The sequence below is a fragment of the Rhamphochromis sp. 'chilingali' genome (genome assembly GCF_963969265.1).
Source record: "Rhamphochromis sp. 'chilingali' genome assembly, chromosome: 20".
NCBI classification, from domain to species: Eukaryota; Metazoa; Chordata; class Actinopteri; order Cichliformes; family Cichlidae; genus Rhamphochromis; species Rhamphochromis sp. 'chilingali'.
The window spans coordinates 18,564,066-18,580,574 of record NC_137947.1 but is presented as its reverse complement, the minus strand read 5'-3'; the positions used below and the strand labels follow the sequence as shown (position 1 = coordinate 18,580,574).

Below are 16,509 nucleotides of genomic sequence, written 5' to 3'. Positions count from 1 at the left end.
CTGTTTTTATTAAAGGTAAAATATAACAGCGACACTTCTCTAACCACATAAGATAAAGAAAACCAGACTGAATTAATTTATTATGCCTTCATATTTTCCTAAAAATCATCTCTAATGCTTTCCATCTCAATTACATTTCTATTCTTGTAATCATCTTTGCATGCTTCAGTTCCCAATTAGGTCTGATGTCATTAACCTGGAGACTTGGGTGCCAAAGTTCCAGCACACCCCAGAAAACCCAGTGCATGTGTGTGTTTTGTGTGTCCTATTATCTCCAGAGAGATTTGATTTATATCCTCCCTCAGTCTGTTGTTCGGTATCTTTTGCTCCCTGCTACCCTCTGTCCCCCAGAGCAGGAGCAACCCAGCCCTTCCCATCAAAGCACATTATATCCATGCCAGTGCTCACACAGCCACATATAAGCCTTTTTAATTAGAACTAGACAATTCACAGGAGTAGAAGGGTCATAAGGCATTTTGCAGATTTCAGAGTTATTGTCTGTAGAGAACATGGAAATGGCCACTATGGTCTAGCTTTCAAGTAGCATTGTTATGTATCACAATGTGGAAGGAGAAAATAAAATACTAGCATGTTGTCCAAGTTGTCAAAGTGCCTCACTGGGTGCAAAGACAGACTGATCTGTTTTTGTGTCTCAAACAAATAGAGCTCGAGGCCTGGGGCAAATTATTACACAGCTGGAACAATAGTTCATCTCAGCTTTAAAGAGAGAAAAAAAAAAGACAATTTAACATTTGTACACTAACGATGCTGGCCAAATGGCACAGCCTGCAGCCATGAGTATAAATGTCAGCATTTAGGAGCTAAAGGGGCATAACCAGGCAATATCTTCCACAGGTGTCATCAAACCACTAGATGTCAAATAGAATTTATGTAAAAGCTGAAGAAATAAAAGAAAGCTTTGGGGCAGTAAGACAGACAGACATATGGATAGACCCCATCAGTGCTCTGGTCCAGCGATGAGAAGAAATCACCTCAGTGGCTCCAGGCTGTTACTCAAATCAATACCTTTTAAAAGGTTTAGACAAGGCATATGAAAGCACTCGATATCTTCCAGCTGCTGCATTTTGTGTTGCTACAGTGTTGCTGATACATTAGTTATTGGTCCAATGTAGTCATATGTGCAGATTTTGAAAGGCATAACCAGGTGTGTGGAAAAAACTCTTCAAGATATACCAATGTCTATAATCCAAAATAATGAGTAGAAATAGCCATAAAAAATCAGCCGTCTGGCAACTGATATTTACTATATAGGGCAAACATACAATTAAAAACATCACATAGCATAACTTTCTTTTAGAACTAACTTCTTGAAGGAAGTTGTCGGCAGCAGCATAGAAAAATGAGACAAAAATATGAGCACCAATAAATTTGTTTCTTTCTTTAAGAAGACAAAGTTGGTGGCAGTTATGATGTAAATGCAGTAAAATTCCCTGTGGCGCTCACAGCTTCATCACTCTTTTCTGATCCTCAATGAAACTGTTTTTCCATCAGTTTCCTCTTCATTTAATTGGCAGATGGAGGAACCTCCTATGCCTTCTGAACTTGCCTGTAGGTTTATTAGTCCCACTGCAGTAGGCCATCTTCTCCAGCAGCTCATTCATTTCACTTTGCTGTCAATTTAAACTGTGATCTTAATGTCTTTGCCCTTTATTTTATATTTGATACCATAACAGATGAGGGAATAAAGAGGTAATTATAGAATATACGTTAGAGATCGGAGACGCTCACATCTGTTTCCTGAGATTGTGGAAGTTTAGTCTTAACATGTGCCAGCTTAATGGAGTTTGTATGATAAAATGACATTATGCTTGTAATTGTGTACATTTTTGAATAATGCTGTCATTAAATCGTAGGAATCTTGCAAGGTCACATTCATTTTAGATCAGTGATTCCTAAAGTGTGGGCAGGGGCCCCATGGTGGGGCACAAAAAATTTGAAAGAAAGAGGAGAAGAAAGTTTGAAATTACTTTCAATTATGTACAGTTACATAATTATATAAATGTATTTATTTATATATAGCGTGAATTAAACTGGGAATAGGAGGTGGTTACTTTTTGATATTACTCATCACTCTGACTTAAATTTACTGCTTTGTATTAAAGCTTGTGTCCCAGTGGCAGGTGGATCATACATTGACCTTAACCCTTTGCACTGGGTAACACAAGCCATTTATAGCAAACAGCCTGTGACGTTTATGTTTTTGAATAAAATAAAAAAAAATTCCAGGAACTAAATCACTTTCTCTTGTATTTTGATTACACTTAAAATTGGGTGGGTTTTGTGGGATTTTTTTTTTTTTTTATGTGGGCTGCAGCTCTCGTGTCTTTGGGAATGTTCTAGATAATAACAGTGTTTATTTACACATTTGCTTTACAATGAAAAGATTGTTTGTTCAAGTACACTCAGAGACACAAATCCTCTTTGGGGTTGCATCAGGAATTGCATCTGAACAAAAAAAACAACAACCCCACTTCTGAACACTGTCCTGTTAAAATATGATAAAATTAGATTAAAATGAAACAGATGAGAGTAATACATTTGTGAATCTTTAATTTGATTTCTTATATCATCATGCTAATTTTCTTATATGTTGCTCAGAAGGTACAACAGATATTGTGTGTAGCATATCTGAAATTGTATTCTTACCATGCTTAAAAAAAGCCACTTTCAGCTGCTCCCTTAGTCACAAGAGGTCGCCACAGTGTCTAATGCTGCATAGTTGATTTGCCCCAGATGCTGACATTTGGTATCATAAGATCCGAGTTTCAAACGAGGAATTGGCTCAGTGGAATGTGTGGCGGCAGACAAATGTTCTAACACCCAGAGGGAAGGCCACTGCCATCTATTAGCAACAGTCTCAGCCTAAAAGGTTGATTTCCATTTGTGTGCGAGCCATGAAAACATTTATGAGGCAGCAGACTCTTGTTTATTTGAGAAATGAAGAAAAACATTTCAGACTGTTTCTCATAAACAAGCTGAAAATACCACGTGTGAACAAACGGAGCAAAGCTTATGTTCTGTGGCATAAAGAGGTTTTATACACAGCGCCTGACAAAATTTAATAAAGCCTCAGAAACTGCTTTGTGGACATATCTATTGTCAAACATCAAGGTTAAATTCCAACCAAATGAAAAAGGTATGCTTTTCAAGTGCCTTAATGTTAGATTCCATTATCTGTCATAATGCGCTTATTGTAACATTCAGACCCTTTCCCCCGATTGATAATGACCTCTTCTCATGGCTTCTCATGGCGGTGTAAAAAGACAAATAAAAGCTCCCCTGAGAGCCTACTTCAGCTTTTTATGGTGCCTCTTCTCTGCTTCTCAAAGGGCTAAAGGCTGTGTGCCTGTGTTTGTGTTCCTGCTGTCCATACGGCACAAAATGATAAACAACATTGCAGAAGGTCATGTTAGGAAATGTGGGAGCATGTGCCATGGAAAAGCCATCAAGTGTCACCTCACCCCCCCACATCCCTACTAGCCCCCCCCCCCCCCCCCCCCCCCCCCCATTTTCAGCTCAGTGCACTCTTTAGCAGAATTATTGATGGTGCTTGTGAGGTACAGAGGACTGGAATGAAGATGCCTCAATCCCAGGGCTGCAAAACAAGAGCTATGGCAAAGGGCGGGGCAGAGCAAAGAACAACACATGCAGTATTTATTGCTGTGTTCAATATGAGGAGGGACAGGGTGAAAAATGGAGTGACATACATCTCACCCTATACCGCTCTGACTGTATTAGCAGCGATGGATGAAGTAAATGTGGCAATTACATGCCATAAATACGCTGAATTCCAAGGAGAACATAGTCAATGCATCATGAAATTCCCCAGAGCAAAAGCAGAGTCATAATGCACATACTGAAAATGAAAGTATAATTTTGCATTATGGGTACTTTGATGTTATTGCAGATAATAGTTGATCCATTTATTTTATTACTAAAAGCTCACTGTTTAATCATTGTAGCTTGTGCATGCGGAGCTAATTTCAAAATGCAAAAAGCATTAATTATGTGCTCACATATTTTTTTGTTTGTAAATTCTGAATTTGCTGAGTTGCCACAGCTGTCAGATACTGTAGGCTGATAGTTGATGCTGAATTGTACGGGGACCAAGTGAAAACTATGCAAAATGACAAGCACCTTAAAAATAACCTATAACTATAAGCAGTTTTGTCAGTTAGCTATACAAAGTGTTATAAGAAGTACAAGCTTTCACTTTAATTTGTGGAAGTGTAACTTTAAAAAAAAAAGTGTGTGAGAAATGTAGTGAAAAAACCAACCCACCCACCTAAACCCAAACTGACTCACTGGAAAGCTGTATTGCATTTTCAATTTTCCTGTATTACACAGAAACTTGCAGCACCTTATCATGCGTGGTCACATCACATTATGTGTGTGAGCCTTCTTGGCAGTGTAGGTGTTTAACAATGGATGACCACAAGTAGTTTCAGGTGTGAACAGTGGGTGTGTGATTTGAAGTGAGTGGGGGGTGGTACTGTTTCCTTGATTTCATCATACTTACAGTGCCTTACATGTCTCCCCCAGACTCTTAGTGCTGACAGATGTTTTGTCTCCTTACCCCCGAGACATACAGTGCATCATCAAATCAAATCAAATCAAATCAAATCACTTTTATTGTCACATCACATGTGCAGGTACATTGGTACAGCACATGCGAGTGAAATTCTTGTGTGCGAGCTTCACAAGCAACAGAGTTGTGCAAAATACAATAACATAAACAGGCAAAATATACGAATGGCTAAATCTGAAACTAATAAATATATGTACAATATATAATAGTATATGCAAAAAAAAAAAAAAATTCTGGATGTGTATACTAAATGTTTTTCTACGTGTGTGTGTGTGTGTGTGTACACATATTTTACAAATTAAATAGAGTCAATAAATAAAATATATAAAAATATAAAAATATACATAATACAGTTTTTTTTTATGTGGCACTTTTATATCTCATAGAAGAAGAAGCAAGGTTACATCTCTTTGTTTGCTTTGAAAAAATTAATATTCCACACTGTAACCCCTTTTCAATCACCAACACAGAGAGATGGCTCTCATGTTGATGGTTAATGATACACACTGCTCCAGGATTTATTAATAAAACTTATAAATACCATCCCCCTTGATCTTTATTCATAGCATGGGCAAGAGGAAAGCATGACTCAAGCCAGACAGACAACAGTATGGCTGGTGTCCTTTTTGATAAATGCCACGGTCATCGGGAACGTTCCTGTGATCCGTGTTTATAGGAATGAGATCATCATAGCCTCACAAGAAAAGAAGAAGAAGAAAGAAACTGGATGATTAAAGGAAGGCAGTTGCATTTTAATCTCTTAAACATCACTGGGGAGATTTCTGGACATGTGAAAGCTTGTAACAGTTGAGCTAGTAAATTAATTAGTTATTTAGCCATCTTTAGCATGACTTTCTCAGGATCATTCACACTTTTGAGCTAAATCAAGTGAGTGTTCCTGGATTCATGTGTTGCGTTTAGTTTTAAATGTAGTTATTATGCCCTCTAGAGGTGCATTAAAAACATCACAAAAAAACAAAAGAAAACGAAATTAAATTAAAAGGTTTGAACAAAAGGAGGAGGTGTTTGCTTAGGCAAAGCTATGATGTCACATTATCTCAAAACAACATCACTCATTTTACAATTCACTTTAGATATACCGTTGAGCTCAATCAAGGTTGCAGAACAGAAAATCAACATGACTAAATTTATATTTTAGTTCTCAAGAAATAATATTAAAACTCTAACTAAAATAAATTAAAAGAAGAAAAGTGTGAAAGTAAAAACTACTTGCAATCTTGCGTCACACTCAATGTGACTAAGTCTGGTGAAACAGACAGCTGAATCATCATGTTGAAACCTGAAACAACAGATAAGCAGACTTCCTTTCATGCCAACAAATGACAGCTGGTTGTGAAACGTTGTGGCAGGCACGTTCTTGATAACAAGTTGATGAACAAGGTGGGACTGTAAATTCTTTTTAATGGTTAATGAAAAGATCATATTTAATGTTTCTCAGAACTGCAATTTGTAATTATAAAATATTTTATCATCTGTCTCAGGAGGTAGAGTGGGTCATCCACTGCTAGGAAGGTCAGCGCTTCTCCAGTTTGCATGTTGAGATGTCCGTGGCCATGGCCAAAAGCCCTCCACAATGTTGTGAGAGACTGATTACTTTTAAAAACAGCTAAAAACACATCTTTTTTAAATTGCATTTTGTTAACTTTTGACTGTACTTTGTCTTTTTAATCTGTTCCTATACCTTGTAAAGCACTTTGTGATCTTTTATCTAGAAATGTGCTATATAAATAAAATTTTACTTACTTACTTACTAATGTCATGCAGAAAACAGTTACTTCAAATAATTACCACTAAGGATGCTTCTACATACCCCTGAATCATGGGATTAACTGGTTTTTCACAAGAGCGCAAAGGGCAACTGTAGTTGCAAGCATATTATATGTATGAAGCTGTTATCGCTTTTTAAAATTTAATCTGCATACTTTGCTAAAATACATTTAAAAGAAATTGTGCAATTATGAAAAAAAGTAATTTTTTTTAGGGCAGAGAACGTCTACCTTAGCTCAGCTTTAGGTGCAACGCATCAGTTAGGGAGTGTTTTTAGAATAGAGAATCACATTTATGTGAGGTTGCTGAAAACATTCATAGCATCATGAAATCATCCTACAGATTATAAAAACTGCAGCACAAAACATACAGAAGAAAGATGCAATAAGAATATGCAAATCAGAAGCTTCAGTTAAGTTTGAAAACACGTATGATTGAAAGTGTTATATGAACACTTTCAATCATACATTTTTAGATGAAGTCATACACAGAATTTCTGATTATACATACTTAATCTGCTTTGTAGTGTAGTGTAGTGGAGAATAAACTTTGACATTTATTTCTGACTTATACTGAACACAGTGTATGTAAAGTGATAATATTCCAAAGTAAAAAAAAAACAAAAAAAACCAAAAACATGTTTGTTTAGACATATTTTCAGTGCATATGAAAAGGGAAAGTGGAACCTTTGGCTTGAAACTGGGAAAGTATTGATTTTCATAAACATACAGCAAAAGAGGATTTGGGAGTTTTATGTCAGAAACTAAGTGAAAACCAAGAAGCTAAGCACAGCTTCTGAGGAGCAAGGTCAAATTACATTATGTCTGTGAAGGTTCTCAGTCATCCAGGTCATAGTAGTCAAAGGAGCTTGCAAAGAAAAGCGTCTGGACTTCTTTAAGTTACTTGAAGACGTTTCACCTCTCATCCGAGAAGCTTCTTCAGTTCTAAGGTCAAATGGTGGAGAGTCCCAGATGGATGGTGGAGAGTCAAATTACATTAAGTTCATGTACCTTAGATGCTTACTAATGAATATTCCTATTACGCTGACATATCTCCCATGTTTCCAATTCATGCTTAGTGCTAACAAATCTGTTTCTTCTTTCTGTTCGCAGGCAAAAATAGGTTTTTTTGTGCCTTATGTAAGATGTACAAATGTATCTGTTATGGGTCTTTGACCAAGAGTTTGTGTTTTAGACTCAGCACCAACCAAGTGTGTTTGCTCTCAGAACTGTGTCTTCATACTGACCCTCACATACAACGGTCAGTACTACAGGCAGAAACATGGCTGTGCCGTGGGTTCCCCAGTTTCACCCATTGAGGCCAACTTTTACTTGGAAGAAGTGGAAAAGAGGGCCCTGTTATCCTGGAACACCACGAAGTCATTGGTTCAGGTATGTGGATGATAACTGGGTGAAAATCAGAGATCAGGATGTACCAAATTCACTGATCACATTAAACCAGAGAACAAATACATCAAGTTCACCAGGGAGGATATGAGAAATGACAGACTAGCCTTCTTAAGAGATTTCAGTCAGTAATGGGGGACATTTAAAAGTTAATGTGTACTGTAAGCAACGCATACAGATCAGTATTTAAGGTTTGACTCTCATCATCTTTCAAACTGGGTGTCATCAGGACGCTACAACACAGACCAAACACCATCCCCACAGATACAGCGGCCAGCGAAGAACAAAAACACTTCAAAAAGGCCCTGAGTAGACGTGATGATCCCAGCTTGACATTTGTCAAAGCCGGGAAGCCACCTAAAGAAAGCTCCAGCCGATCCAGGAAAGAAGGACAACTGCTGTCTAAGCGAAAACCCTTAGTGATCCCTTATGTGTCAGGAGTATCAGAACAGTTGAGAAGTATTTTTTCTAAACATTCTGTAGCTTTCAACTCCCAAAACACACTGCGCCAAAAATTGGTCCACCCCAAGGATTGGGTTCCCCGACACAAACAGAGTAATTGCCAGGAGGATTGAAATGATTTATATGTCGAGAAAACCAAACAGCCTCTGCCTAAGCGGATGGCACAACACAGGTCTAACTTGTCAGGCCTCCCACTGAAAATGTTATGTCCAGATGAACAAAATCAACTTTTTGTGTTCCCATGTGTTTCCACTTCCCTGATCACCCCGCAGTGTGTACATTGTCCTTCTGTTAAGACAGGTCTTCAACTGTCTGCATTTGGGTCGTCTCTCCGCTCCACTCGATTTGCTGCCGGAGATCATGACAGTATGCCCTGATCAGAATAGACCCAGCAGATTTTGTTTATGAAAATTTTGAGGCATGGGCGGTGGCTGCTGGTGGTTGCCGGAGGGCCTGCTGCCCAGCCCGCTGGAGGTTCCACTGTTTCCCAGGCCACATCAGCCGATGCTGGGTTCCTTATGATCCTTCCTGCCAAGACTGCCTCTTCCCTAGATGCTCTCCCCCAGCTGGAAAACTTTGTTTCTGAGCCATAAAATAGTAAAATTCTGTTCATTGTTCTTGAGTTGGCTGGTAATACGACTACTTTATCCCCTCATTTTGGTTTTGGCTTGTTTCATGGTTAGTTCCTCATTTAGTTTGGTTTTTTTTTTTGTAGTGTTTTGCCAACCAGCCTGAACAAACTGCTCACCTTCTGTTAACTCTGCTCTCCACGGGTCAGCAATTAGGTCCTCCCTCTGCTCCACTTGATCTGCTGCTGGACATCACGACAAATTCAACGCAGTGTTAAAAAGACAAAGAAGGAACACAGTGGGGAAAGAATACAACAACAAAAAAAGACAGAAATACAGTAGGGGAAATACAAGTTGACTAACACAGCAAAAATGGCTTAAAATTTTGGTTTGAAGGTTTCTAAATGCAGCAGATTTACAGTAAGCTGAATACAAATACTTTTACCAGTACAAGCTTCTCTGTTGAAATGGATAGAAACAGAAATTTACCATAATGACACGCAAACAAGGGCATCTATTATTAGAGCTCCAATGCTATCTCTTTAAATTTAACACTATAAAATTTAGACACTTCAGCAGAGCAGCACAAACTAATTATATCGCAGAGAAGAGGAAGCTAGCTGACCAGTCTTTATTGGCAGACACCCAAGAGCACAACTTCCTGCTCATGGTACGCTGTTCTTTGTGGTTTGACAGTGACACAGAGAGAGAGAGAGAGAGAGCTGACATGGATAAGAGGGTGTTTTTTTGACAGTTACTGACAAGAGTCACATTTGCAGCAGACAGCAGCGTGATGGAGCCACAAGAGATCAGAGAGGGATACTTAGTAAAAAAGGTAAGAATAACTACATGAAAACTACCAGAAAGTTCTTACCATTGTCTTTGTGAACACAGAGCTTCTTTAAAGTATTGATAAAGTAAGTATAAAATACTATTGTTACTTCCTGTAATACTATTGTTTTTGTTTCATTATTTTTTGATAATGAAACAAAAACAAAATTGAGGGAATGACAAGACTAGATTTTTTTTATCCATTGTCAATTCAGTGTAATAACTAAATTTAAGTAAAAAATAATTTTCAAAGAAAAATAAACCCACAACAACAATTTGAATAAAAAGGGTAGGGCAACTTCTGAGGTTTCAAACTAAGATGAAAGAACAGCCACTTGAAAAGGAAACCAGGACACCTGCAGAAAAAGCTTTACTTCACAAAAAGACAATGAATATGTCATTCAGGAATAGCAAAAAACTAACATTGTTTTACTCAATCGGGAACAGCGATACAAGTTTCTTGAAAGGTACTTCATGACAGTCAACTGCACATTTCTGTTCTGTAGTCGCAACAGTGACTCAAGTTCCTACTTCTGTTTACAACACGAAGTAAAACATGAATGTGTTGTGGCCTTGTTCTACTTATAAACTGTCGCTCAAAGAGAACATTTGAATATATGACCTGAAACAATGTCATTTGCAATGCGCTGTCATCAAACAGTGCTGTGAAAACCAGTGAAAAGATGTAACGACTAGACAAATTCCAATGTACTACACAATCACTATGAAGAATATTCACACACTTAGATGACAAGCCATTTCCTGCATGCACAATGGAATTTATTATGAATGTCAACGTTCATACATTTGGTAGGTACATCAGCACACTGTTCTTTTTGTGTCTAGGTGTGACTTTTTTCTTTCCACACACTTGAAATGCTGATCAAAGGCCATTCAGGAAGTGTTTTAAGTTTTGTGACACTGGTTTTCTTTTCAGCGTGCATGACAACAGCTATGTAGAAATGATGACCTTTCGCTTGTTCAATTATGAAAGATGTATGACAGTGCGAGTGGTGTTAGTCATAGCCATGTCTCATGGATGACATATCTAAATTTAGACTATATGGACAAAAATACTGGGCCGCCAACATATCATGCCTCAGCAATGGAAACTCACTGCATTGTATTCTGGCCCACAATGTGGGTGCTGATGTTAAATCTGGAAAGGTTTTTTATGGCCTTTTTATTTTTCAATAAAACATTTTCTTTTACATTTTTGATGGCCAGAGCACATAATTCCAAAAGGCGTTGTTATTGCCACGAGTCAAATGTGTGCAGTCTTTTCCTGTGATGAAATTCTAGAGCTACTCAAAGGCTTATTTTGCATTGAACTTCATCATCTGGACCCCGGACAAAAGGCCACTTGATTGAAAACTATACCACTTTAGGATGATATTCATTAATTTAACTATTTTGTTAAATAATTTAAATAGTTAATTATAATTTGTTAAATAATAATTAAATAAGTCTTTTGAAAAGGTCTTCAGATCTTGGCATGATGAAATCACACGTTAAAAGTTTAGTTCCCTAAGGAGTGAATGGAGCAGAGAACACTGCGAGCTTGACAGATATAATGGTTTGTCTTAACCCAAACAGGTGAAATTAAACATCTATAAGCACAAACCCAAAGTGAAAGCAGTCTACTAACAGATTCCCCAAGCTGCAGATTCATTTCTGCATTTACATGTCACAAACAAGGGGCCAAGAAAGTATACCCTGCTTTCCTTTTTAAGCGTGCTTGTTAATGTTGCACTTTAGATCAGAGTCCGCATGGGACATATGATTATTTGTTTATTTAAGGGAATTCATTCAAAATCAAAACATAATTAAATTTCTTCTTGCTACATTATTTAAACGAAAAGGTGACACTTTGGTTTGTTTTATATAAGTGACCAGTGGCCTTTAAGGCATGGTGTTTTACATTTTAAAAATAAATGTATACAAAGTATTACATAGCTGTTACCACATGTAATTCTAAGCAGGATGGTGTGTGGAAGAATACGTTTATTTTGTATATATATATACATATATATATACACACACACACACACACACACACACACACACATATATATATATATATATATATATATATATATAATTTTTTTATTTTTTTTGCATTTTGCATTTTGGCTTAAAGCAGCTTATTTCTTATTGATCCTCAGGGTACATTGCTAAACTCCTGGAGTGCAGTGTGGGTGGTGTTGTCAGAAGATGGAGTGGACTTCTATAAAAAGAAAACAGACCGTTCACCTAAAGGGATGATCCCATTGAAGGGAGCAACACTGAGCAGCCCTTGTCAGGATTTTGTCAAGAGGATGGTAAGAAAATGTTGCTATATGGAAAAAAAGAGGGTGGGAACTACTGACTCAAAAACTGCAGTTATTGAGTCATTGGCACATTGGTGACTTTTGCACACTTAGTGACCCCACCCTGCAGCTTTATGTGGTCTCCCACTTTGTGGTTGAGCTGTCGCGACTCCTAAATGCTTCCATTTTACAATAAGGCCACTCACAGCTGACCGGGGAAAAGAAGAAGAAGAAGGAAAGTTTCACTGACTGACTTGTTGCAATCAGGCATCCTGTTTCAGTGAGCTCTTCAAACCTTGTAGAGGCCTACTGCATGGCTAAGTGCTTGATTTCATACACTGTGGCAGTGGGAATAAAAACAGCTGAATTCAAACATTACAAGGAGTAGCTTTTGTCCATATAATGTATTAAGAACTAGTTCTAAAGAGTTAGATGTAGAGATTATTCATTATTCACACTCCACAGTAAAAATACTAAAAGGTAGATTCAAATTGAGACCATCAATGCCATCTAAATGTTAGACTGACTAAATATGCTTGTTTTAGCTGGTTTTCAAGATAACCACTGAGAAGAAGCAAGATCACTTTTTTCAAGCCTCATACGTGGAGGAGAGAGAGCTTTGGGTCAAGGACATCAAGAGAGCCATTACCTGCATCCAAGGGGGAAAAAAGTTTGCCAGAAAGTCTACCAGACGCTCCATTCGCCTGCCTGAAACAGTCAACCTAGCGTATGTTGTGTTAAATTGTGTTAATATTTTATTCATTATACTTTAAGAACTACAGCAGCAGCTAACAGTAATTGTCTGTCTATTATATAAACACTTGCTATCAGATTACAGTACCTATTTTAAGGTTACAGCATATATACAAAATGTGAAATCTGATATCCCAGCATGCCTAGCTACAACGGCTAAATTACTGGAACATCATTACTTCAGTGAGGTTCAGTGAGCTGTAAAGTGCTTGTACTTCAATAGAATGAAGAAGCAACACTGACAGCACTCTCATTATTTCCCCAGTGCGCTGTACACAGAGATGAAAAACCAGGATGAAGGCGTGAAAGAGTTAAAACTGGAACAGGAGAATCGAGTCTTCAACCACTGCTTCACCGGTACACCTGGCTCAGTTTTGTTGATGTAACAGGTGTGCAAGAATTTCTTTTTTAACTTCAAATGTTCTCACCATTTTTCTCCGTTTCCCCATTTTTGCAAAGGTGCAACGGTGATAGACTGGCTGATTTCAAAGGAAAAGGCGAGAAATAGACCTGAGGCACTCATGTTGGCAACAGGGCTCATGAATGAGGGTTTTCTCCAGCCTGCAGGTGACTTATCAAAAGAGGGAGCAGAAAGCGGAGAGCAAGCAGCCTTCTTAGATGAGACAAAAGCTCTCTATTATTTTGTAAGTTAACCTGAGCAAACACTGCCGTTTAACAATATGTTAACTGTATTATACATAGACTTTATGGACTCGGCAAAAGCATTGTATATTATAAATATATATACATTTGTTTTGTTGTGCTTGCAGGCAGACAGTGGCTTCTTTTGTGAAGGCTACTCCAGTGATGAAGATGTTCTTCTAAAGGAAGAATTCAGAGGAAACATCATAAAACAGGGCTGTTTGGTTAAACAGGTGAATCAGAAAACAAGAAAAATGTTCCCAGCATCTTTGTTGCAACTTATACTCTTAGAAAGTTGACCTACAAAGTCTGCAGACGTCTCCCGATTTGAAGCCACTGTTGTCATTTGTCTTGCTGCAAAACATCCTTCAAAACAGAGATAAAGATAGCAGTAACCTCCAGCAGTCGTGTCACTCTCTCAAAGAGGAAACCTGTGTTCGCTGCTGAGTGATACAATCAAATAAAAAATCTGATAACTCAAACTGTGTTATTTGTCACAGGGACATAGACGGAAGAACTGGAAGGTGCGAAAATTCATACTCAGAGATGACCCTGCCTATATACATTACTACGATCCTGCAAAGGTAAATACTGATTTTGGAGATATGCAATCTAATCCAATTTTATTTATAAAGCACTTTAAAATACCCTGCACAGGACCAAAGTGCTGTACAGAAAATAAGTTAAAAACAATAGAATAACAGAAATCAGCAAAAAATAGATAAATAAAATACATAATACATAAAAAATTAAAGCAGCCCTATATTATAAAAGAAAACAAGATAAAACAGCATAGAATCAACTAAAAACAACAAAAATAAAACTGAAAACTAAAAACCAACAAAGGCCATAAAGAGGTGGGCTTTCAGGAGTGACTTAAAAACAGGTAGGGAAGTGGCCTGTCTAATCTCTAAAGGGAGATAGTTCCACAGTTTGGGAGCTGCTACAGCAAAAGCACGCTCTCCTCTAAGTTTACGCTCAAAATAATAACGGTAAAAATAATTTAAAGAACTGAAACAATAAGGGGTAATCGTTTAGAAACAACCCCTCCCTAGTTACACAAGTTGTCTTCCTTCTGTTATATTCCTCTAATTTCTTTTCTTCTTGTCAGGCTGATGACCCTCTGGGCTCAATCCACCTCCGTGGGGCGGTGGTCACAGCTGTGGACTATGTGCCTGATGGTGTGTGAGACTGCCGCCATGCAATAAACATGTAGCTTTTCTTCTAATAGTTTGTCTTCACGTCATCCCCTTTAACTCATCGCCTTGTCTTTCAATGCTTTCAGCCAAAAAAAAAGATATTGATGGCAACCTATTTGAGATCATCACTGCAGACGAGACTCACTACTTCCTCCAAGCTGCTACAGACCAAGAAAGAAAGGAGTGGATCAAAGCAATACAGATGGTGTCAAAAAGCGGAAAATAACAAATAGCATGGAGCAGCAGGGGAATATGTAACAGCTGCAGCGGCATATCGAATGCAAAAGTTTGGTAGTTCTGTAATTATATTCTGTCACCCACGTTTTTGTATAGTTTTTAATTGTTTTAGAGGAACTTGAAATATAAAGTTCTCTACACACTATCAAACTGCAAACATCACTTCTGCTGTAACTAAAGACAGTCAAATTTAATATAAAGTGTCATAACCAATGTTTACTCTATTTTAGTGAACACGAAGATATGATAGCAAAGTAAAAATGAGCTGAGGAATAAATAGAATGAATTATAATTAGATAACATTGCAAATATCTATTTATTTTAAATATGCTATTCTGTAAAACTACGATACAGCTGAGTCTCACCAAATGACAAAAGATAAAGGCTAAGATAGTATGAAAGATAAACTGGGTTTTTTTCTCCTCCTGAGTCTTATTATTCACTCCACTGTGGTTTTTTGATTTCCTCCTTCTTAACCTGCCCTTCAAAAGTCGGAGACAGTTCTAGCTATCACACGAGCACAGTTGGTTCCTGAGCGTGAACTAACTCCGAATCACTTTCAACCTTCACAGTTTCACACGTTGTGGCTTACAGGCCTGCTGCATACATGAGACACTTTATCAGTGACAGAAACGACAAGCGTACACTATTATGTGTATTCAGAAATGTAATTTTAGTGCTAACGGCTAAACTGATGAGTTCATGAAGGCTTTTTTAGTTTTTCGTTGTTTTTTTTTAGTTTTGTCTATATTAGCTGGACTAATGCTTATTTATTTCAGACCTATTTGAAAGTGAGAACATTGCCATTCTATTTTAAAATCCCTGTCATATAAGTCAAATTTAGCAGCATACGCCACTACAGACCATCTAGCATTTTATTTTCAGGAGCGATTAGTGGTATTTGAGATGGCCCTTTATCTGGCACCTTGATACTTGGGTTTATATCATTTATGTAAACTACAAATATGTTAATAACCTATCTGATTGTGGTTTCATTTTTCTGTGTTACACGGGACATAGCATTCTCTCTTTTGACACAATGCTTTCTGAGGTGTCACTTAGAGACAACGTTACCATAACGGAAAGGAACAATGGCAAAAACTATGAAGCTGCAGGTCTTTGATATAAATTTGACTCAATAAAATATGTTACTTTGGCCATTTAGGCTCTTTTTTTTAAATGAACAATTTACTCTTAATTTTAATTCTATAGCGCAGGACTGCACAGCTTTGACAACTTTTTCTCCTTTCTACCAAGAGTCACTGCTTCTTAATTTTCTTTCTGTCTTCATGTCTTTTTAGTACAGTACAGTGAACCATTGCCATACTAGAGGGTTAGGTACAATCTTTGGCTTCAACTGTTCCCCTTTCAAGTCATTACTATATCCTTGTTTTGACACAGAGCCTGGTGCTTCTTTAAGTACTTGAGCATGTTTCTCTTCTTAATATTTCTAAGAGAGGGTGAGAGGATAAATCAGCAAAAGCAACATTTCATAATAAAAACAGAATGTCTAACTGTAGCTTCCTGCATATGTTTGTTTTACAATTTTAACACAAGAGGGCGCTATATATCAACTTTATATTTTTGTTATCAGTCAGTTGTGGGAGCTTGTGTTCGGTGTAAAATGGTCATATCACTATGCTTTGAAATCACGTTAGTCTACATACACTTAGACTTTTAATACTGTCCCCATAAGAAATAACC

At 37.5% G+C, this 16,509-nt stretch overlaps 1 protein-coding gene across 1 annotated transcript; it reads left to right on the top strand.

Annotated features, from left to right (window-relative positions):
• The first annotated feature begins 7,732 nt into the window (after window positions 1-7,732).
• On the top strand, window positions 7,733-16,282 carry plek (pleckstrin). The gene is made up of 10 exons (XM_080868789.1): window positions 7,733-7,788; window positions 9,614-9,669; window positions 11,831-11,986; window positions 12,520-12,701; window positions 12,993-13,084; window positions 13,187-13,371; window positions 13,498-13,602; window positions 13,870-13,953; window positions 14,481-14,550; window positions 14,655-16,282. Exons 2-10 carry the CDS (start codon window positions 9,628-9,630, stop codon window positions 14,792-14,794), a joined length of 1,056 nt encoding a protein of 351 aa, XP_080724915.1. The 5' UTR covers window positions 7,733-7,788; window positions 9,614-9,627; the 3' UTR covers window positions 14,795-16,282.
• The last annotated feature ends 227 nt before the right edge of the window (window positions 16,283-16,509 follow it).

Bases quoted from the DNA above. Each gene is read 5' to 3' on its own strand.
- plek (XM_080868789.1), top strand. From the start codon at position 9,628: ATGGAGCCACAAGAGATCAGAGAGGGATACTTAGTAAAAAAG. The intron at 9,670-11,830 runs GTAAGAATAACT...ATTGATCCTCAG, and splicing joins AGGGATACTTAGTAAAAAAG to GGTACATTGCTAAACTCCTG. The intron at 12,702-12,992 runs GTATGTTGTGTT...TTATTTCCCCAG, and splicing joins CCTGAAACAGTCAACCTAGC to TGCGCTGTACACAGAGATGA.